Consider the following 23,832-nt stretch of genomic DNA (forward strand, 5'->3'; position numbering starts at 1 on the left):
GTTATAGTGTGGAAGTAGGCCCATCAAGTCCACACGGACCCTCAGAACAGCATCCCAAACACCTCCCCCCTTCCCTATCTCTGTAACGATTTTCCATGGCTAATTCACCGACCCTGCACACCCTTGAACACGATGGGCAATTTAGCATGGTCAATCCACACAATCTGCACATCTTGGAGACAGAAAACTAGAGCAGCTGGAGGAAACATACAGACACAGGGGAACGTGCAAACTCCGCACAGACAGTTGCCCGAGGACGAAATCAAACCCAGGTCCCTGGCTCTGTGAGGTAGTAGTGCTAAACACAGTCAGCACGCTGCCCCTCAGCTCATTCTCATCCCTTTTTGCTTTATTTGACAGTATTTGGGATCACCATTAGCTTTTTAATCCCAGATTACTTTACTCAATGCAAGTTGAACATCTGCCATATTGATATAGTCCAGAGCCACTCAATTCACATGTCTTAATACCGCTGAATGTCCATGTAAATATTTCTTACAGTGCAATAATTTTATTTCAGTGTTTTCACTTACCATAGATCCAGCTCAGACCGATGACCTCCAGCAGAGCAGCTGTCAGAATACCCCATCCAGCAGTGAAATGATCAATTAACTTGATCCAGTAAATTCCTGCCTGGAAGGTAAAGGTACTGCATATCAGATTATAACCCCTCCAATCAAAATAAGCCCAGCTTGTGCCAGAAGGCGTGCTCTCAGTTCTTTTTTAAAATTCACTCAGGAATGTGGGCATCACTGGCTAGGCCAGCATTTATTGCCCATCCCTAATTGCCCAGAGGGCAGTTAAGAGTCAACCACATCACTGTGGGTCTGGAGTCACATATAGACCAGACCAGTTGAAGATGGCAGATTCCCTTCCCTGAAGGACATTAGTGCGTCAGATGGGTTTTCCGGCAATTGGCAATGGTCCTCAGTAGATTCCTAATTCCATTTTTTTTAATTTAATTCAAATTCACTATCTGATGTGGTGGGATGCAAACCATGTTCCCCACAAAAGCTGAGTTTCAGGATTAATAATTTAGCAGCACAATAGTACTAAGCTGTTGAGGGAAGCCTATGTAAAACAGATGAGGAGGAATTTCTTCTCTCAGGGGGGTTGTAGTCTTTGGAACTTCTTGCCACAGAAAGCTGCAGGAGCAGAGTTCTTGTGTATATTTGTGGAAGCCATTTTCTTGGCTATGGCTTCCCTCCGGGTCAAGGAACCATTTTGTTTATGTGCCCCTCACCCCAGAACAATTTACCCGGCCTGTTAGCTGTGGCTGTCCCATATGCCCCTCACGCAGCCTATCTGTTCAAGGTGACACATCTTGCCTGCTCAGTGTTTCTCCACTGTGATGTATTGCTAGGGCAAGTAGCTTAGATGCTCAAGCGTGCTTAGCCCCATCAATTAGTTTACGATGTTTTGCCAAAGTGTGTGGTGCTTCTAATTAAGGACATTTGTTACATCATGTTAGGTGATAACTTTCATTCCTGTTCACTTGTGGAATGTGTAGCATCTTTTAGGGCTGACCTAGAGAGCTGACCCCTTATTCGGTACCTCCTCAGGCCATCCTGACACCTTGTAATTAATGGTCAGCCTGTGCCTCAGCCTAGGTCTTGTTTCTGATATTCCCTGTAACTTTCTGCTGTACTTTGGAGTTTGACCAAGCCACTGTTAGGACACAGTTGGTCTCCCCATGATGCACCATGTGTTAAATTAGTCAATGTTCAAGATCTGCCTCTCGAGACTTTCTTCAACAATATTTAAGGGTAAAATAGATAGATTCTTGGAGAAAGTGAGGACTGCAGATGCTGGAGATCAGAGTCAAAACGTGTGGTGCTGGAAAAGCGCAGCAGGTCAGGCAGCATTCGAGGAGCATAAGCTCTTCATCAAGAATGTCTTCATGCTTGACCCATCGACTCTCCTGCTCCTCAGATGCTGCCTGACTGGCTGTGCTTTTCCAACACCATAGACAGATTTGTGATCAGTAGGGAAATCAAAGGTTATGGGGAAAGGGTAGGAGGGTGAATATGAGGAGTGTCAGATCAGCCATGGTCTTAGTAAATGGCGGAGGGGACTCTACTCCTGTTCCTATTTCTTATGGACAAATTCTACACATAAACATCACTGTCCATGCATTGAAGAATTTCCTGACGTACCCCAATTGTAGGTTATGGCCATAGATTTCTGCTCAGAGTGGTGACCATTACCAACTGAGTCAAGCTAACACTGAGGTGGAAACTTGATAAAGTGGTCATCTTTGCACCCAAAAGAGATTTCAAACAATATCCTGTTCATTTAGCATGTGTCAAAAAAAACCCATCTGGCTTAACAATGCCCTTCAGGGAAGACAATCTGCTGTGCTCACTTGGTCTGGTCTACATGTGACTCCAGACCCACAGTGATGTGGTTGGCTTTTAACTGTCCTCTGGGCAATTAGAGATAGTCAATAAATACTGGCCTGGCCGGCAATGTCCACATTCCTGGAGTGAATTTAAAAAATAATGAGAGCACACCCTCTGGCACCAGACTTGACTTATTTTGACAGCCCATAATAAACTGAGGCCCATTCTTGCCAAGGCTGTTAATTCAGAGTTGAGGAAGAGTCAGTTAGCCCCACTGCATAATATTAAGCAAATCATAGCATCCCTACAGTGTGGAAACAAGCCATTAGGCCCAACAAGTCCACACCAACCCTCCAAAGAGTAACCCACCCAAATTCGAAGGAAAATAAACACTTGAACAAAGGTTCTATTTTTTATTAACTCCTGTGCAATCCCTGCTTTTGCAGAGTAATGACCAGAACTACTTGTGGAAAGGTAGCACAGTATTAAATGAACGACATACCTGAGTTACACATTCAAGGCCAAAGCAATAAAACAACAACCAAACGACAGTTATCAGATAAAGGCGCTTTGGTCGTAGAAACGTAGGGAACTGGTCCACCAGGGCTGTCATGATTGTTTCTGATAAATAAAGAGTGAAATGTAATCAGTAACTAATTAACAATTCTCACAGTTACTGAGCACCTGCCAAGAGATTGATTGAAGTTCTGCAGTCCAGAGAACAGGGGAGGTCAGATTCTTCTATTCATGTGTACACGCTCTGGAACATTGCAGCAATCTGGGTGGATTGTTAGCCCCTTACAAAATTACAAAGCAGAATATTAGCACACAGCTTTCTTTCACTTAAACATCAGGAGGAGTAATTTGACTAAGTGACCCTGCTGGATAGCTCGATAACTGCAGTGTCTACTCATGCTCTAGCCTTGAAAAATCCTTTTGCTGCTAGCTTTCCGGAGAGGTTGGTGCTGTTGTACCATAGAAGAGAGAAGACAATGGGTGGCACGGGTGGCTCAGTGGTTAGCACTGCGGCCTCTCAGCACCAGGGTCCAAGGTTCGATTCCGGCCTCGGGCGACTTTCCGTGTGGAGTTTGCACATTCTCCCCGTGTCTGCGTGGGTTTCCTCCCACAGTCTAAAGATGTGCAGGTCAGGTGAATTGGCCATGCTAAATTACCCGTAGTGTTATTAGTCTCATTAGTCAAAGGGAAATGGGTCTGGGTGGGTTACTCTTCGGAGGGTCGGTGTGGACTTGTTAGGCCGTAGGGATTCTATGACTGATAGAAGTCTGCATAAGTTGTCGATGGCCTTATGCACTACACAGTGATCTCTCTCAGATTCTTAACAAAGTCAAGAAATCCAGGGCAGTAGACACAGAGACCAAAGGTGGTAGTACTGGTTAAAATGGCCATAAGAATTATTCTGGGCCTTTACACTGGAGTTTGGAATACAAGTAAGAAATGATGTTGAATTGCTTTAGGCCACAGCTGGAAAATGTGTTGTGGCAATTCCACTGTCAGTAAGATCGTTGAGCCAATGTAAAATGACATAGAGATATCAATCAGATCCTGAAATTCAAGGCCTAAGGTTGGGAAGAAAGGCGAAAATATTTTGAAACTTCTTCATAAGAATAGGAACAATGCAAAGGCAGATTTCAAAATAATAACCGGTAAATTGTGAAAGAATGTAGCCGTGGTTGTTAACATGAGGATATTAACAGAGGATTTTCACTGAGAGATTGAAGGTCAGTCACGTTAGAGGGAATTTGTTTGCTGTAAGTGGTGCCAAGAAAGTGATTGGGGGTCACTGAAAAAAGGAAATTTGTTCAATGGTTGGAAAGGACAAAGTTTAAAAGGAAATGTGCATATAGGCAATAGGTTATCTAGCGGTGACTCCTGAAGCATGTAATTTCTATGTATAAATCACCCATCACTCAGTGAGGCAGGTTGACTGGGACTCCGGCAAAATCTCTTGGGGAGCAGGGAGGCAAGAACAAGTCAGAGACCCTCTGAGAAGTAACTTCCTCATTTGGTACCCAGTCCCCACTCCAAACCTAGCTCTGTGGGAGCAGGAAATTTCCACCATGGAGTGGGATTCTCAATGGGATGAAGTCAGATGTCAACTGCTAAACAAGCTCTCCCTGGCACAACTGGAATGGGCTGAATGGTTACTTCTGCCATACAATTGTAATGACTGAACATTCCACCATTTGGATTGGAATTGCCGAGTGTTGAGATGCCACAGAAGTCATCAGCAAATTTGAAAGGTCGAATGTGAGATTTGTTATCAGTGACATTTATAGGGAAAACGCAGTGACGGTGTCGAGGAAAAGGAACAAAAAAGGCAGAATTCAACCCACAGACTCCCGATAGAGGCAGCACCAACTGAGATGTAAGCAAAACAAAATCTTCCAGATTATAGGTAGATGGTGCATTAAGATAATGGGTAGACAATTCTAGGAAAGAAACATTACACATTTATCACAAACATTACGAAGAATTATTCTTCAGCCTTGTAATAAATCAGAGACCTTATGGTGTCGAAAATTGCTGCTGCCACACATGTTGAACTGAGAGTAGGTGAATGCACAATCATTATGGCTGATTGGGTTTTGTGCTCATTCAGCACTGGCGTGTGTTGCTACCATGTTGATCAAAGTTCCTAGTTAGGTGTTCAGGACCCTGTCTGAAACTGCCATTAACCTCTTTGATGAGGGAAACACAGCTTCATTGCTGTTTGAAGCCTCATTTACACAACAAGATGCTGAGTGACCACAGAATGATCCAAACAGGCTGGAGTAATATTTGTGGACACTTAGAAATCAACTAGTGCTCATTACAGGGGCAACAAGTAATTGTTTCTCAATTGATAAGATCCATTTTAAAAAAAAATCAAACTTAACGGGAACTGTAGGTGCAGGATTGCAAATTCTGCTCTCATTGGTTTCTCATTCTCCCAGAACTAGGAGGCTCCCTCTGTGTCTAAAATGGGTGCAGAGAATAATAAAATGGTAATAAATAAACAAGCTTGGAGATTAATTTCCCACTGTGCCAGAATTGACCCTTTTAGGAATGGCACAGTGGCTCAGCGGTTAGCACTGCTGCTTCACAGCACCAGGACCCTGAATTCAACTCTAGCCTCAGGCGACTGTCTGTGTGAACTTCCTCTGTGGCTGTACAGGACATTGGTTAGGCCACTGCTGGAAAATTGCGTGCAATTCTGGTCTCCTTCCTATCGGAAAGATGTTGTGAAACTTGAAAGGGTTCAGAAAAGATTTACAAGGATGTTGCCAGGGTTGGAGGATTTGAGCTACAGGGAGAGGCTGAACAGGCTGGGGCTGTTTTCCCAGGAGCATCGGAGGCTGAGGGGTGACCTTATAGAGGTTTACAAAATTATGAGGGGCATGGATAGGGTAAATAGACAAAGTCTTTTCCCTGGGGTCAGGGGAGTTCAGAACTAGAGGGCATAGGTTTAGGGTGAGAGGGGAAAAATATAAAAGAAACCTAAGGGGCAACTTTTCCATACAGAGGGTGGTACGTGTATGGAATGAGCTGCCAGAGGATGTGATGGAGGCTGGTACAATTGCAATATTTAAGAGGCATTTGGATGGGTATATGAATAGGAAGGGTTTGGAGGGATATGGGCCGCGTGTTGGCAAGTGGGACTAGATTGGGTTGGGATTTCTGGTCGGTATGGACGGGTTGGACTGAAGGGTCTGTTTCCATGCTGTACATCTCTATGACCCTGTGTGCAGGTTAGGTGAACCGGCCATGCTAAGTTGCCCATAGTGTTCAGGGATATGTAGGTTAGTTGCATTCATTAGGGGAAATGTAGAGTAATAGAGTAGTGGGAGGGGTCTGGGTGAATTACTCTTCGGAGGGTCGGTGTGGACTTGTTGGGCCAAAAGATCTGTTTCCATACTGTAGGGATGCTATGATCCTAAGATATGTATATAATAGGCAACACTCCAATCAGGCACAATACCATTTCTCCATTCATATAACTTCCTTCTATAAAAGTGAAAAAGAGTTCAATTAAATAATATCTCACTTACCTAAAGCTGCAAACAGAGTATCAACTCCCAGAGTGACCAGCATGAAGAAAAATAATGTAGACCATAAAGGTGCCCATGGCAACTGGGCAAGGGCCTCTGGGTAGACAATGAAAGCCAATCCAAAACCTATAGAGCAGAGAGAATTAAAGCTTCCACAAAAGGTGTCTTTTTCTCTGCAAGATACAGGAACATCTTGGATTGGCATGGTGGCTCAGTGGTTGGCACTGCTGCTTCACCGTGCCAGGGACCCAGGTTCGATTCCAGCCTTGGGCAACTGTCTGTGTGGAGTTTGCACATCCAGTGTCTGTATGATTTGGAGTTGCTGGTGTTGGACTGGGGTGTAAAAGTTAAAAATCACACAACATCAGGTTATAGTCCAACAGGTTTAATTGGAAGCACACTAGCTTTCGGAGGGACGCTCCTTCGTCAGGGTAGGGGAATGGGTCTGGTTGGCTTACTGTTCGGAGGGTTGGTGTGGACTTGTTGGCCGAAGGGCCTGTTTCCACACTGTAGGGAATTCTTTAAAAAAAAACACAATAAATTTATTTCTGCATGTACCTGACTGTGCAACGTCTGAAACAGGCTTATCTTGCAGATGAGCCATGTGTCCAAGGATGGAGAAGATGGCAAAGCCAGAAAATATGCTTGTAGCAGAATTAACAATGCAGACAATGATGGTATCTCTGTAGCAGTTGTTGTGGAACTTGTTGTAGGATGAAAGTGTTATTAAGCCCCCCCAACTGATTGATGTTGAATAAAAAATCTGTATTGCGGCATCTTTCCAGACCTGGTAAAGAGAAGTGACAATTAGTCAGCAATAGAAGATTTCAACAGGCACCATGCCATGCTTTTGTGTGTCCTCTTATATGTCACAGAGTTAGAATTAAATGACTCTCAACTAGGGTTGGTACATACTTTTAACTGAAATTTACATTGTTTAACAGGCAACCATTTAGAAACAAGAATCAAATGGCATGGGTAATAAGTTGCAGATGACACCAAAATTGGTGGTAGTGTGGACAGTGAAGGAAATTATCTAAGGTTACAAAGGGCGAATCAGATGGGCGAATGGGCTGAGGAGTGGTAGATGGAGTTTAAGTTGGATAAATGTGAGGGATAGCATTTTGGTAAAACAAACAAGGGCAGGACTTATATAGTTCATGGCAGGGCTCTGGGTAGTCTAGATGTGTGTAAAGATTTGTAGCTCGGGTGCCAGTTGCAGTTGTTGTGGGTATGTTCGCCGAGCTGGGAACTTGGTCTGCAGGCATTTTGTCCCCTTTCTAGGTGACATTGTCAGTGCTGTGGAGCCTCCTGTGAAGTGCTGCTGTATTGTGTCAGTTGGAATGTATTTGGTTTCGCTCCCGCTGGTTCTGGTTGTTTGTTGCAGTGGCCGGTATATCGGGTCTCGGTCAATGTGTTTATTGATGGAGTCTGTGGATGAGTGCCATGCTTCTAGGACTCCTCTGGCTGTCCTCGGTTTGGCTTGTTGTGTTGTCCCAGTCAAATTTGTGATCCTGGGTAGTGCTGTTGACCCAGGGGATTCTGTGAAACTTGCATCACAGGTAGACAGGTGGTTAAAGGGAATTTAGCAAACTTCCCTTCATTGTTCAGAACTGTGTACAGTTCTGGTCACCCTACTATAGGAAGAGTTTTATTAAATTGGAGACGGTTCAGAATAGATTTAAGAGTGTGTTGCCGGAACCAAAGGGCTTGAGATATATAGATAGGATGGGACATTTTTCACTAGAGCATAGGAGGTTGATGGGTAATCTTAAATAGGTTTATATCATCATGAAGGGCATAGATAAGGTGAATAGCAATGGTCTTTTCCCTAAAGTGAGGGAGTTCAAAACTAGGGAGCATATTTTTTTTTAAGGTGAGAGGAGAAAGATTTAAAAGGAACCTGAGGGGCAGATTTTTTTTCTTTTATAGAGGGTAGTTTGTATGTGGAATGAACTGCCACAAGAAGTGGTAGATACAGGTACAGTTACAACATTTAAAAGGCACTTGGACAAGAACTTGAATAGAAAAGGTTGAGAGGGATATGGGCCAGACGCAGGTATGTGGGACTGGTTTAGTTTGGGAAACTTGGCTGGCATAGGGTCTGTTTCCATACTGTATGACTATAAATGCAGTTTCTTGGACATACACAATATGAATATTTAGGGTAAAAAGAGACACATTGTTAAAGCTTTTTGTGTTGCACACTCAGGAGAAAATTGCAAGACTGTCAAATGTCAGAGAACACCAGGTTACACTGCATAAGATGCTGGTTGGTTGGCAAGTGGAATCCAATTGGTAGAAATAATGCCACAAACAACTTAACAGGGAATAATAAACTAATTGACGTTCTATTTAAGTTTGAACCAAACTACTATGATTGATGAAAATTGATGCAATGCGGAAGGCACCAGTGTATGTTTTTAATAAGTGGAAAATCTCTGTACATTACTTCCTTGGCAACTAAATAGAAGCTTCAGTAATGGTGCATTCCCCGTGGCAACACTTTGGCCATTCAGAGTTGACTTGTCTGGTTTGAATTGCTTTTGCATGCATTCTCAATGGCAATATCTTTTAGAAAAAGAGTCAATCTGTATCTACGATCCATGTCATGTAAATTGTTGTTCCCTTTGTGATTTGGTATTCTTGTGATTCTGCCCTGATTGTGTGTAAGAACAAACATTTTGATCTTTTCAGCAAATCTCAACTATGAAAAAGCAAAAACAACACAGCTAATGCATATCATGAACCTTTGGCATTGTTTCTGTTCCCACCTTGCCCAATCCCACCCTCCACCATCAAGCTGGGTGATTCAATTCTAGCTCATTGTATCTTATCACATCTTATTCCATTTTAATCCTTTCTATCTGCTACTTGCCTGAAAGCCAAACATCAGAAATTAAACAGCCCAGTCTTATCCCAAGGAGTGAAGTGTAACTTTCTCGCAGTTCCCTGAACCAAACATGATTGATTAAAAGCTGACCAATAACTAACAAACCCAAAGCAATGCCCAGGCCTTTAACGTTTTGCCTCAGACATCCTGGAGATAAATAAATAGGAACCTGAATCTGTTTGTCAGAAATTTACAGATAACTTCCATGGATTCCTATCATATTTACCTCAGCATCAGCCAGTCTAGAGAAATCTGACTGACTTCCAATGTAGAATTCGATTCCTTTATGGGCTCCCTCCAGGGTAACCCCGCGGATCAGGAGTGCAGTCAGAACCACATAAGGGAATGTTGCAGTGAAATAAACCACCTGAATGTGGAGAGTTCCAGGTTAGATTTCTCTGTATCGCTTGTATAATATTGGCAATATTGGATGGCAGAATAATAATACCAAGGAATGATCCAAAAGACAATTGGGACAATAATAACTATGTAATGTCCATATTTAACACTAGGCTGTGCATTGTAACTGCATTTAAGGAGCACCTTCGAGTTATTTATGTCTCCCATTCAGCTAAGTTTAAACATTAAAATGGAATATGATGAAGAACAGATGGCACAGTGGCTCAGTGGCTAACATTGCTGCCTCACAGCAGCAGGGACCCGGGTTCGATTCCAGCCTCAGGTAACTGTCTGTGTGGAGTTTGCACATTCTCCCCATGTCTGTGTGGGTTTCCTCTGGTTGATCCAGTTCCTCCCATAGTCAAAACATGTGCAGGTTAGGTGGATTGACCATGCTAAATTGTCCACAGTGTTCAGGGATATGTAGAGTAGGTGCATTAATCAGGGGAAATGGGTCTGGGTGGGTTACTCTTCGGAGGGTCAGTGTGGACTTTTTGGGCAAATGGCCTGTTTCCACACCGTAAGGATTCTATGAATATGTTTTAATACTCACATTTACTCCTCAACTTTCTTTCTCATTCCTCAGACAAATCTGACTTCAATCAAATAAAGCCCTTCATCTAACAGTAATCTACTCAATCACTTCACCCAGTCTTCCAGAGTTATAGGAAATGACCCCAGAGACCCTGTATCAGTTGCTGAAACCCTTCAAACTAGGGACATATTCACAGGGATTTGGTGAATTCACCGCTGTTCCTTCCACAACACCAGAGAAAGATCTTTAAACCTTCTTCAGAGCGCTCTTCACCTGAATTGCTCATAAATTATGAATCTCACATTTCACAGCAACAGAAATGTGTCTTTATTTGGCACCTTTAATTATTAAATAAGCAAAATGCTTCTTCACACGAACATTAGATAACAAGAAATGACAGTGAGTTTGCATGGGAGAGGTAACCAGGCTTTCCCTCTTGCTGGACAGTCAGGGAGTGTAGCAGCCTCTACACTGCTAGGAAGGCACAAGCTGGTTTTACTGCCAGCAGGCCAGGTACTGGATCAGAGGGCTTTTACCTGAAACATTGATTTTCGAGCTCCTCAGATGCTGCCTGACCTGCTGTGCTTTTCCAGCACCACTCTAATCTAAACTCTGGTTGCCAGCATTTGCAGTCCTCACTTTTGCCCAGGTACTGGATAAGGCTGAGACTTCCTATGTCCAGCCTTTGAGATCTGCTGGCCAAACAAATGGGAACAATGGCCATTTCTAAAGCTGCAGCCAGTATCTGGAAAGTCTGTCATCAAGATAATAGGAGGGGGTGTATGATTTTGGATAGTAACTCCTGTAATTGGAAAAGCAGACAAGTACAGACAGGTAATGTCATGTAACAGTATTGGGGGCTGTGAGGGCAAACACCTCCATTGGACACATTGGCCCAGGCTGGGAAAGTGCCCATTCTCCACTCACATAACAGAGTGTGAGCATCCTTTCCACACTCTCCAGTCATTTCTAACACCACCTGTGCAATGAGCTAACCCATGGATGTGATGTTCTAATTTTACTGTTGCAGCAATCTGTCCTTTATGACAACAGTCCAATCCTTTTCATCACTTGTCATTTTACCTTTCCTGAAGATTTGATTCCTTTGGATAGCACAGTTCCAATGATCAGCCAGGCCAGAAGCAGACAGAGGGCTAAATACCAAACCATCTCCCCTGTCTCATCTATTGAACTAGTCCGACGTAAAGCCACTTTACTGAAGAACAGAATGACAAAAAGCATCTTTGGAATGACACAGAATGCAGACAGTATTTAAGCAAATATATCCAGTTTAGAATGATGTCTAACTCAATCAGTTCGACTTTTGGAAATGGAATTTTGGAAAAGGTTGGGTTATATTCTACACTGTATTTAATTAAAACAAAGATAAAATTTTATGTTTTTATGATTTTGCTCTCTACTTTTACCGATTTGATTAACAAAGTTAAACAGAGAAAGCAAATCAAATTCCCTGGAGGGCTGATTGGATTTGAAGACATCCCTAACCATGCTTCATTGATTTTCTTATATTAGCCCAGATCTTCACATACCAGACACAGAGCCAAGGTGTACACTTGGAACCTGTGGGGTCACCCTGCTGCAAGCCTACACATCTACCTACTTATCCACCCTATATATTCACTCACTCAGTCATGCACTCACCCCATTCAGTGAAACACCAGCCCCACACTGGACACTGAAGTGTACCTGACAGCAGCTAATGCCATTAAAATGGAACATGGTCAGTCCACCCACAATGGTGCAGCACCATTACGTGGCTCTTTGACAGATGCTGTGCTCTGTGTTTGTGAAGAAGCTGGGCTTGCAAGACTTGGTGAATGTAAAGCAGTATTTAGGTGAAAACAAGTTCAAGTGAAACAGCAATCTCATGATGATTAGTCAAAACATCTACATGGTGGCAATGTTAAAGCACAGTACCTGCTCTCCATTCAGTTCCGAGCATTATGGGTTATTTAATTAAACAGAGATAATTAGAACCAATTCTCATGGTGAATCTGCTCCTTGATTAATAAATAAAAATGTTCAATAAATGTTTCACTGTGTAAACGTTGTTAAAATAAACCTGCAGTGTTAGAAAGCAGGGAGCGATTTACAAATGAAGGACTCCTGTTGCAATGTTATAGTTTAACTGGAGTATGATATAAATAACAGCTCCATTGAAATCAAACAGTTTCCTTTCATTCAACAGGACATTCACCAACTAACCTTTCTACGAGGAATTACCGGTCCAGGTGCACAGGTTATAGGTGCAGCTCTCTGAAGCAATGTACTTACTCCCAGTATTGCTCACTCGGACCCTGGTGAGGAATGGAGATTTCTGATCCATTTGGACAACTTTCATTGTTTGTCTGCAGCCATGTTGTGTTAACGATTTTAAAATATCCATCGTCCAGAGTGAGATTGCAGAGTGGATCTGGAACATGTGGAATGTGTTTAGAATTGCAGCTCACCAGGAACAAAGCTGTTATTTCCAGTGATTAATCAGGATCACTGGCTCACTGGGACTGATTCAGCCTGATGGTTACAGATGTGTCAGACAAAGAGATACAGTCTCTGTACTCTACTCAAAGCACAGTTCAACACGGTCATCCTTTCTGTGCACTGGTGCTTTTAATTGACAGAAACTAGACTTCCACTAAACAGATTAAGATATTAAATTACAGGGTTCCTCCAGTGAGTGATTGCATATTGATGAGCTTTATAATAACAAAGAAACACATAGAACTCACATAAAGGAGTCCCGATTGTTTCAATTAACTTCTGTGGAAATATCAGTAGAGTTCTCAGAGTTGAAGTGATATCATAATAACACAGAGCCAAAATACAACACATGGTCCTATTGTTACCCATAGCCCCAACTGATCAGAATTGCAATTTTTAATGCATTGTAATATTTAACTCAGTGTAACACAGTCTAATTGTAACAAATGATTCAATTATAATGCACTGCCCCATTTAATATGTCGTATGACAGACCTTGAGACAACACATAATAGAAACATGGAAAATAGGAAAGGAATCAGCCTTTTGACCCAGTTCGCCCAATTTAACATTCAGTATGAATATGCACAATACACCATCACAATCCCATGCTTCAATCTCTTCCCATAAGCCTTGGTTCTATAAACCCATTTCTTTCTTAAATACATTGGGTGATATGCCCTCCCCAGGTTCACTATCTTAATAGTGAAGGACTTTCTCTTATCTTGGTCCCCTAGCCAACTGAGAATCCTGAGTGTGAGGCTCCTTGGCCAAGCATCCCTTCATCTGGGCTGTCCAGTCCTGTCAGAATTGTAAATGTGGCAGATATATCCCCTTTCATTCTTCTGAACTTCAGTGTGCACATACCCAGTCAACTCAATCTCGATTCAAATGACAATGCTGCTATGCCAGGAATCAGCCTGGTGAACCTTCATTGTTCTCCCTCCTGGCAAGGAGTCAAAAACAACATACTTCATGTGTAATTCTGATGAAGGGTTCTGATGAAGGCCATGATTATACCCAAAACATCGATTTTCCTGCTCCATGGATGCTGCCTGACTTGTTGTGCTTTGCCAGCAGCACACTCTCGACTCTGATCTCCAGCATCTGCAGTCCTCACTTTCTCATACTTTGTGTGTAGTAAACCATCCTCGCTCCTGTATTCAAATCCTCTTGTGTTGACAGCCAAAGTATCATTTCTCCTGCTTACTGCTTTCAGTGAGTAGTGTCCAATGACATCCAGGTCCCTTCATGCAACCATGTCTCCCAATCTATCACCATTTAAATAATATTCTGCCATTCTGTTTTTCCGACCAAAATAAACAATTTCACACCTGTCCACATTATACTGCATCTACCATGCATTTGCTCACTCACTCAACCTGTCTAATTCACACTGAAGCCTCTTTACATCCCCATCATTCATAATCCTAAATAATTTTGTGTCATCAGCAAATGTGAAATTATTACATTTGATTTTCTCAGCCAAATTGTTGATCCTTACTGGGAATTGCTGGGGCCCAAGCACTAATCCCTGATGTACATCAATTGTCATCACCTTCCACTCCAAAAATGCACTAGTTAGTTTTCCGAGTGCAATTTGTCAAGCCATTAGATTGCACCCCACACACACACACACACACACCTTCCCACCCCTCCCCGCCATCCCATGTGCATTCATTTTTACTTGGGACTTTATCAAAATCTGTAAATACAAATAAGGTTCTCCCTTATCTATAAGTTATATCCTAGAAAAACCCCAACAGGTTTGGCAAACTAACTTCCCTTTCAGAAGTCTGTCTGGACTTTGTGTACTTCCATTGGTATTTTGTAAGTGAGCTATTATCCGATCCTTTGACATTACTACTGATTTCAGGCTAACCTGTCTGAAAATTCCACTTTTTTCTTTCCCTCACTTTTAAATAGTTGAGTTACATTTCCCACTTTCTGATCTGCCAGGACTGTTCCAGATTCATCAGAGTTTTGGAAGACAGTTATCCCCATGTCCATTATTTCCATGTCCACCTCCTTTAGTTCACAAGCAGGATATTATCAGGCCTGGGGATTTATTAACTTTCAATTCTATTAATTTCTCCAGTACTAGTGTTTTGCAAATACTAATCTCTTGCAAGTCAATATTCCTTTAAATTTCTGGCAAGTTATTTGTTATCTACGAAGACAGATGTGAAGTAGCTGTTTAATTACTCTGCCATTTCCTGTTTTCCATTATCAATTCCCCGTACCAGACATTGAGGGTCCTACATTTGTTTGCACTAAATCTTGTTCTTTTCAAATACTTATGATCTTACAATCTGCTTACATGTCACTTGCAAGTTTACTTTCATACTTTAGTGTCCCCCCCTTAATCAATCTTCCAAATTCTAAACTTCTCCAGTTATCAACATTGCTTCAAATAACATCTGCCCGAGTTCCCTTGAACTTTTGTTGCCACCTAGTCTGGTTGGAAGACAGTAACTGAGAGTGCCAGGGGCTTGTAAAGGTGACAATCTATCATATATTTGGCAGATATTCTTCCAGTTGGAGAGGGTAGGGTGGATCAATATGCACAGAGTAGAGTATGAATGGATTGTTTGAAATATATCCTTCCCTCCAACACACCCTGTTGAATTATCCACATGGACTGTATCATGGAAACAAACTGTAGCTCATCAACTATCATGATATTCTCCACAAACGCTATGCTGTAAAACAAACTGTCCGGACAATCAACAAACGAAGTGGGTGCTGTGGAATTTGTTGCAATAATATCTGGCCATTTACTGCACAGAAAGTGCAGCAAACCTTGCCAGCACTTCTCCAGAAAAAATTGTTTGTAGTTGGTAGCATGGTGGTACTGGTCCTGAGTTACAGAGATTGCAGGGTACAGAGTAACAGATTGCTCACTGACTGTATAAGCTACATACTTGCCAAAGGTATAAACATAGAAAAATAGGACCAAAGTAGGCCATTTGGCTCTTCAAGCATGATGTGCTATTCAATATGACCATACTTGACCATCCAAATCCATCCCCAGTTTTCTTCTCCCACACAGTTTAGCCATACAAAGTATTTCTAACTCCTTCATGGGAGAATCCAGAACTAAGGATCATAGTTAAACAATGCCCAATTTTTATCAAACAATCGCAGATTGTTATCAAAACCCATGTGGTTTGTTAATGCCCTTTACAGAGAGAAACTGCCATCCTTACCTGGCTGGCTTAGAGTTCACAGAGTCATAGAGACGTACAGCATGGAAATAGACCCTTCGGTCCAACCCATCCATGCCAACCAGATATCACAACCCAATCTAGTCCCACCTGCCAGCACCCGGCCCATATCCCTCCAAACATTTCCTATTCATATACCCATCCAAATGCCTCTTAAATGTTACAATTGTACCAGCCTCCACCACTTCCTCTGGTAGCTCATTCCATACACATACCACCCTCTGAAAAAGTTGCCCCTTAGGTCTCTTTAATATCTTTCCCCTCGCACCCTAAACCTATGCCCTAGTTCTGTACTCCCCAACCTCAGGGAAAAGACTTTGTCTATATATCCTATCCATGCCCCTCATAATTTTGTAAACCTCTCTAAGGTCACCCCTCAGCCCCCAATGCTCCAGGGAAAACAGCACCAGCCTGTTCAGCCTCTCCCTGTAGCTCAAATCCTCCAACCCTGGCAACAACCTTGTAAATCCTTTCTGAACCCTTTCAAGTTTCACAACATCTTTCCGATAGGAAGGAGGCCAGAATTGCACACAATATTCCAACAGTGGCCTAACCAATGTCCTGTACAGCCACAACATGACCTCCCGACTCCTGTACTCAATACTCTGACCAATAAACGAAAACATACCAAACACCTTCTTCACTACCCTATCTACCTGCGACTCCACTTTCAAGGAGCTATGAATCTGCACTCCAAGATCTCTTTGTTCAGCAACACACCCTAGGATCTTACCATTAAATTGTATAAGTCCTTTGCTTTCCCAAAATGCAGCACCTCGCATTTATCTGAATTAAACTCCATCTGCCACCTCTCTGCCCATTGGCTCAACTGGTCCAGATCCTGTTGTAATCGGAGGTAACCCTCTTTGCTGTCCACTAAATCACCAATTTTGGTGTCATCTGCAAACTTACTAACTGTACCGCTTATGCTCGCATCCAAATCATTTATGTAAACGACAAAATGTACCCAGCACCGATCCTTGTGGCACTCCACTGGATACAGGCCTCCAGTCTGAAAATCAATCCTCCACCAGTTCTTTGAGCCAGTTCTGTATCCAAATGGCTAGGTCTCCCTGTATTCCGTGAGATCTAACCTCGGTAACCAGTCTCTCATGGGGAACCTTGTCGAACGCCTTACTGAAGTCCATGTAGATCACATCTACCGCTCTGCCCTCATCAATCCTTTGAGTTTTTTGAGGATGTAACAATCAAGTTTGTGAGACATAATTTCCCATGCACAAAGCCATGTTGACTATCCCTAAATCAGTCTTTGCCTTTCCAAATACATGTACATCCCTCAGGATTCCCTCCAACAACTTGCCCACCACTGAGGTCAGGCTCACTGGTCTATAGTTCCCTGCCTTTTCCTTGCCACCCTTCTTAAACAGTGGCACCACGTTAGCCAACCTCCAGTCTTCCAGCACCTCACCTGTGACTATCGATGATACAAATATCTCAGCAAGAGGCCCAGCAATCACTTCTCTAGCTTCCCACAGAGTTGTAGGGTACACCTGATCAGGCCCTGGGGATTTATCCACCTTTAACCATTTCAAGACATCCTGCGCTTCCTCCTCTGTAATCTGGATATTTTGCAAGATGTCACCATCTATTTCCCTACAGTCTAGATCTTCCATATCCTTTTCCACAGTAAATACTGATGCAAAATACTCGTCTAGTATCTCCCCCATTTTCTGCAGCTCTACACAAAGCCTTGTTGATCTTTGAGGGGCCGTATTCTCTCCCTAGTTACCCTTTTGTCCTTAATGTATTTGTAATAACTCTTTGGATTCTCCTTAATTCTATTTGCAAAAGCTCTCATGTCCCCTTTTTTGCCCTCCTGATTTCGCTCTTAAGTATACTCCTATATCCTTTATATTCTTCTAAGGATTCACTCGATCTATCCTGTCTATACCTTACATAGGCTTCCTTCTTTTTCTTAACCAAACCCTCAATTTCTTTAGTCATCCAGCAATCCCTATACCTACCAGCCTTCCCTTTCACCCTGACAGGAATATACTTTCTCTGGATTCTTGTTATCTCATTTCTGAAGGCTTCCCATTTTCCAGCTGTCCTTTTACCTATGAACATCTGCCCTCAGTCAGCTTTCAAAAGTTCTTGCCTAATATCTAATCCAAAATAGATAAATTTTGAATTACCAAGGGGATGTAAGATCATTAGGATCTGCAGGAATGTAGAGTGGAGGTTGAAATCAGATCAGCCACAATTTTATTGAATGGCAGAACAAGCACAAAAGGTCTAGTGGCCTTCTCTTGTTGCTGGTTTGCATGTTCATATGTAAAAGATTTTTGGTCATAATGGAGTGAACACAGGAGGTGCCACTGTGACGATGCTGCCACTTTAAGAGATTATTTTGTCGTTGTTTTTGAAAGAGAGGTTGTAAGGCAGAGGTACCAAGCTGTCTCTAACAAAGTAACAATTTGAGAGGCCTTGGGTTTTATTTTAAGATGGAAAAATGGAAGCAGTCTAGGTGTGGCCACCTCTCACAGTTCAGGCTTTCTAGTTTTCAGCTTTATAATTTTAAGCAGGAGCCTTTGGGGTCTCAATTGAGTTGGGAGCTTCAGTGAACTTTCTCTGAATTTTCTCTTGATTTTTTTTTCCCCTCCTGAATTGGAGAACTGCATGTGAGAATCTGTGTCTGAATTTTCCTTTTTACCAAGGGGTGTGTTTCTGGGATGTTACTATTTTGGAACAGTTAATCAGTAATGGATACTATATTTACTATTCAATTAGGTGTTCCAAAAGTTAAGTTATTCTAAATTCCATTTTCTTTTGTTTGTATTTTAAATACAGTGTTCAAATAAATTGTGTTTTGCTTACCATCGTATCATTTGACCAGTCACATTGCATCTGGAGCATGGCACTTCACATCTGCCTTCAATATAAGAAAAAGTTAAGGTCTTGGCTACCTTAAAATATTTTCAGGGGGTCTGGTCAGGTCTATACACCACTCATAAATCAACATCCCTTCAGACTCAACCCAGAGAAGTTAGCGCAAATAAGTAAGAGATCAAGTTCATGATTGGCAATGACATTATTGAACAGAGTCTTATAAGGTATGGATCGCTCAGCATGATGGTGTGAACACCAGGCAGATCACAATGGCTGGATAAAATATCACCAAGTCAATATGATGGAAATGACAAATTTATATGGATTCTGTGACTGGAGGGATATACAGTATTGAGAGGATTAGACAAGCACAGTTTGTTATAAAAATGTATTCATTAATGGGATATTGGCAAGTTACTTTGACTAATAAAGCCTCAGAAATATCAGCTCCATTAACCCTGATGGAATTTATCAATATAAGTTGAAAGTATAATATAAGTTCAAGTTGAAAAATGCATCAGCAATATTTCAATGATTAACCAGCAAGGCCATCAGACAATTATGCAACTGTGTGGTATTTATTATGATTTGGTCAAAATCAGCTATGTCTGGGAGGAACATATATACCACATGAACAAATGGAGAAATTAAAAAGCCACTTTGTCCATGGTCTTGTTCAAAAGTGAATTTTCTAAAGCAAAAATAACAAATCATGGAACAAAGCCAAGTAGCACCAATAGAAGCAAAACTAAGCAGCCAGAGGATACAAGAAGAAATATGCAGTGGGTGAGTACTACCATAGGTTTGTTCAGAATTTTAGCATATGCTGCTTCCTTTGATAATTTATTTAAATATTTGCAAGAGATATGAATGATAGCGTGATTTCAGAATACGTTTGACAGGTTGAAAGTTGTACTGACTGTTGCACCAATTTTAGCAGCACTGAATTACACATTACCATTCAAACTGGTTGTTAATGCCAGTGACATTGGCATTAGTGCAGCTTTATTACAAGAGGACAAGATGGCAATCAAACAAATAGTCAGCTATTGTTTTACGCAAGTAATATTGAACAGTGGAAATTGGTATTGGCTATGCAACACTTTTATATTGACATTTACAAAAACTCAGACTTATTTATAATAGATTACAGCTCTCTAATTTATCTTGCAGAATTTTCCAACAGAACGGAATTAGGTTTTTGTTAAAGTGTAATGCTATAATCAGCCAATTCAAAAATCTTTACGTCACAGCGAGAGACAGTATCATACTGAATGATTTATCAAGAGCAAACATGGAAGGAAACAGGATTTTTGGTCAAAACGTATATACACTGTAAGACCATAAGACATAGGAGCAGAAATTAGGCCATTCAGCCGATCAAGTCTGCTCTGCCATTTAATCATGGCTGATAAGTTTCTCCATCCATTCTCCATCCATTGCTTTTTCCCCATAACCCTCAATCCCCTTGATACTTAAGAACCTATCTCCATCTTAAATACAGCCAATGATCAGGCCTCCACACGCTTCCGTGGCAATGAGTTCCATAGATCCACCACTCTCTGACTGAAGATGTTTCTAATTACCTCCATTCTAAAATGTCTTCCCTTTACCCTAAGGCTGTGCACTTGGGTCTTTGTCTCTCCTACCATTGGAAACATCATCCTCACACCCACTCTATCCAGCCAGTTCACACAGATATACAGTTAATGTCAAAGTAAAATCAGAGTTGAATTAATCTAATCATAAAGGAAATAATTGAAAATTAAAATCCTTTTACAAGTACATATACTGTATTTTTCCATGGGGAGCTGTGAGGTGGGATGAAGTTTCATAATATGAGATTGCAGAATTGAAGTTGGAAGCAACTGCATTTTCTTCAGAAAGGTCAGATTGCTATTATGAACAATGAACTCAAAACAGCATTTTCAAGAAATTTTGCAATCTCTGTGAAATGATGAGAAAACTATCTTGAGGTCTGTCAAGATAAGCCGTCTGGTGACTTGCGTTTTGCAGTACAATGTAGGGGAACAGAAACAGATTCATTCAGAAATTCAGTCAACATGACAGAAGTGCTGATAGTATCCATCAGCAAAAACAGTCAAGGCAGGGCTAGACTGGGCTGGGCAGAGGTCCTTGATTACAGTTGAAACTTTATTGCTGGAACAGCACAGCGGGTCAGGCAGCATCCAGGGAACAGGAGATTCGACGTTTCGGGCACAGGCCCTTCTTCAGGAATGAGCAGAGAGTGTTCAGCAGGAGAAGATAAAAGGTAGGGAGGAGGGACTTGGAGGAGGGGCGTTGGAAATGTGATAGGTGGAAAGAGGTCAAGGTGAGGGTGATAGGTCGGAGTAGGATGGAGGCGGAGAGGTCAAGAAGAAGACTGCAGGTCAGGAAGGCGGTGCCGGGCTGGAGGGATTCGGCTGAGACAAGGTGGGGGGAGGGGGGGGATGAAGAAACTGGCGAAGTCCAAGTTCATCCCCTGTGGTTGGAGAGTTCCCAGTCGGAAGATAAGATGCTCCTCCTCCGACCGTCGCGTTGTTGTGGTTTGGCGGTGGATGAGTCCAATGACCTGCGTATCCTCGGTGGAGTGGGAGGAGGAGTTGAAATGCTGTGCTACAGGGTGGTTGGGTTGGTTCGTCCGGGTGGCCCAGAGGTGCTCTCTGAATCGCTCCACAAGTAGGCGGCCTGTCTCCCCAATATAGAGGAGGCCACACCGGCTGCAGTAGATGATGTGGGTGGAGGTGCAGGTGAATCTGTGGCGGATATGGAAGTTTCCCTTGGGGCCTTGGAGGGAGGTGAGGGGGGAGGTGTGGGCGCAAGTGTTGCACCTCCTGCGGTTTCAAGGGAAGGTGCCGGGAGTGGAGGTTGCGTCGGTGGGGGGTGTGGATCTGACAAGGGAGTCGCGGAGGGAGTGGTCTCTACGGAAAGCTGATAGGGGAGGGGAGGGAAATATATCCTTGGTGCTGGGGTCTGTTTGGAGGTGGCGGAAATGACGGCGGATGATGCGCTGTACATGGAGATTGGTGGGGTGGTAGGTGAGGACCAGTGGGGTTCTTCTGTCCTGGTGGCGGTTGGAGGGGCGGGGCTCAAGGGCGGAGGAGCGGGAAGTGGAGGAGATGCGGTGGAGGGCACCGTCGACCACGTCGGGGGGGAAATTGCGGTCCTTGAAGAAGGAGGCCATCTGTGTTGTACGTATTTTGAACTGGTCCTCCTGGGACCAGTTCTTGATTACAGGACAACACCAGAAGCAGAAGGCTGTCAAGCTATCAGAGAACACATCCTCCAAAACATGAAGATATGAGTTTAAGGAAATCATTTTCTATAGTAATAGTGAGCTGAGTTAGAGGCTTAGGGAGAGACATGAACTGAACATTATAGCATGACACCATGTGTAAATGCTCATCAATTTGCCAAAACAGAAATCACTTGCTGCTGGTTCAGCTGAATTTTAGTGTGGTGATAGGGGTAACCCTTTCCTGAGGTGTTGTTGTATTAAAAGAGAAAAATCGTTTTCTCAGATATTAATCATGAATTCATTTTATAGTTCCTGTATGGTGTAATATCGTTTGTATTTTTTCTGTCTTTTACTTCCAACATAAAAGATTCAAACGAGGAACGTTTCAAATGTTTTGATCTCAGCTGATGGCAATACTGGACATATCAGATCCCACAATGAAACCTGGATTGGTAGACCATAGGTTTATTTTTGGAGTTGGTTACTTTTATGATTAGTTACTGAATGCATTTACACAAAGCTGACAATGCTCCCAAACACAAGAATACAAGTTTATAATAAAGAAATTTCAAAAAGTTTTGTATGGAGATATTAGATTTTAACATAAGCAGGAAAACAAAAGTGTCAACACTTTCCCAAGCAATATCCTTTATAGATTCTCAGCCCCAGAGAAATATAATTCCTGTTTTAACAATTGGCTTTTACAATTAGCTGACGCGTTTCAATTTTCCTGTTGTTAGAGTTTTAAGACTGCTTTTTAGTTCTGATGGTTTGAAGGTCCTTTCAATTCTGATGGTCTAACCCCTTTCTCAGTTCTTACACCTTAAAACCTTGTGTACTAACTCTCCTACTCCAACTTCACAAACTAAGACCCTTCTCTATGGTGTCTATTCTCCTAAACTGAAAACTTGATTCAGTGTTTAGTATGTTCAGTACATCTCACAGTATAAGCATGCTGATTCATCCCTGATCAGTACACAAACACATAAGCTATCTATCTTATATATACACACAATAGCTGGAAATGTGTTGCTGGAAAAGCGCAGCAGGTCAGGCAGCATCCAGGGAACAGGAGAATCGACGTTTCGGGCATAAGCACTTCTTCAGGAATGGGGAAAGTTTGTCCAGCAAGCTAAGATAAAAGGTAGGGAAGAAGGATTTGGGGGAGGGGCGTCACATTTCCGACGCCCCTCCCCCAAGTCCCTCCTCCCTACCTTTTATCTTAGCCTGCTGGACAAACTTTCCCCATTCCTGAAGAAGGGCTTATGCCCGAAACGTCGATTCTCCTGTTCCCTGGATGCTGCCTGACCTGCGGCGCTTTTCCAGCAACACATTTCCAGCTCTGATCTCCAGCATCTGCAGACCTCACTTTCTCCCCTTATATATACAATATCCATGTGTTCTTGGTGTTAAATGGACACGGAATAAAGCTTTTGGTATTATTTCTTTCTTACTTTTAAAAATGATTTGTCTTGATTGTTTTGTACCTTTGACGTTTGTGTGTGAGGTGAACAATACGGAAAGTTTGGTCATCTGAGTTTTGCTTTGCACTTTGGTTTACATTTGTGCACCTTGCCTTACTACCATCTTGCTGCTCCTGTGTTTTGATCTGGGATCAGGCTTAGCCTTTGGAACCAACTGCCTGCAAAATCTCTCATTGTCACATGCTTTAGTGATTAAGAAAAGCTGAACAGCGTTTTGGTAGATGTGACAAACCACACCTGTAAATTTTGTTGGTTGGTTGTGCTTTGTTGACTAGAGCAAGAGAGTGTGCTGGCTGAACACAGTGATGTTGTT

General features: G+C 42.4%; 2 protein-coding genes across 2 annotated transcripts in view; one reads left to right on the top strand and one right to left on the bottom strand.

Moving 5' to 3' along the window:
• The window catches only part of LOC122557057 (sodium- and chloride-dependent neutral and basic amino acid transporter B(0+)-like), a 46,342-nt gene that overhangs the window by 7,743 nt on the left and 14,767 nt on the right, over positions 1-23,832 (bottom strand). The window contains 7 exon segments of the mRNA XM_043704307.2: positions 534-633; positions 2,845-2,963; positions 6,392-6,517; positions 6,950-7,178; positions 9,511-9,651; positions 11,302-11,434; positions 12,514-12,652. Of these exon segments, the coding sequence (XP_043560242.2) occupies positions 534-633; positions 2,845-2,963; positions 6,392-6,517; positions 6,950-7,178; positions 9,511-9,651; positions 11,302-11,434; positions 12,514-12,652 (987 nt within the window).
• The window catches only part of LOC148148873 (interferon-gamma-inducible GTPase 10-like), a 30,009-nt gene continuing 25,638 nt past the window's right edge, over positions 19,462-23,832 (top strand). The window contains exon 1 of the mRNA XM_087992270.1: positions 19,462-19,583. Coding sequence (XP_087848396.1) covers positions 19,510-19,583 — 74 coding nt within the window. The 5' untranslated portion in view covers positions 19,462-19,509. The remainder of the gene's footprint in view (positions 19,584-23,832) is intronic.

Source organism: Chiloscyllium plagiosum, unplaced genomic scaffold, assembly GCF_037043375.1.
Source record: "Chiloscyllium plagiosum isolate Xiang-an unplaced genomic scaffold, Cpla_swu_hap1 HiC_scaffold_11, whole genome shotgun sequence".
Lineage (NCBI taxonomy): Eukaryota > Metazoa > Chordata > Chondrichthyes > Orectolobiformes > Hemiscylliidae > Chiloscyllium > Chiloscyllium plagiosum.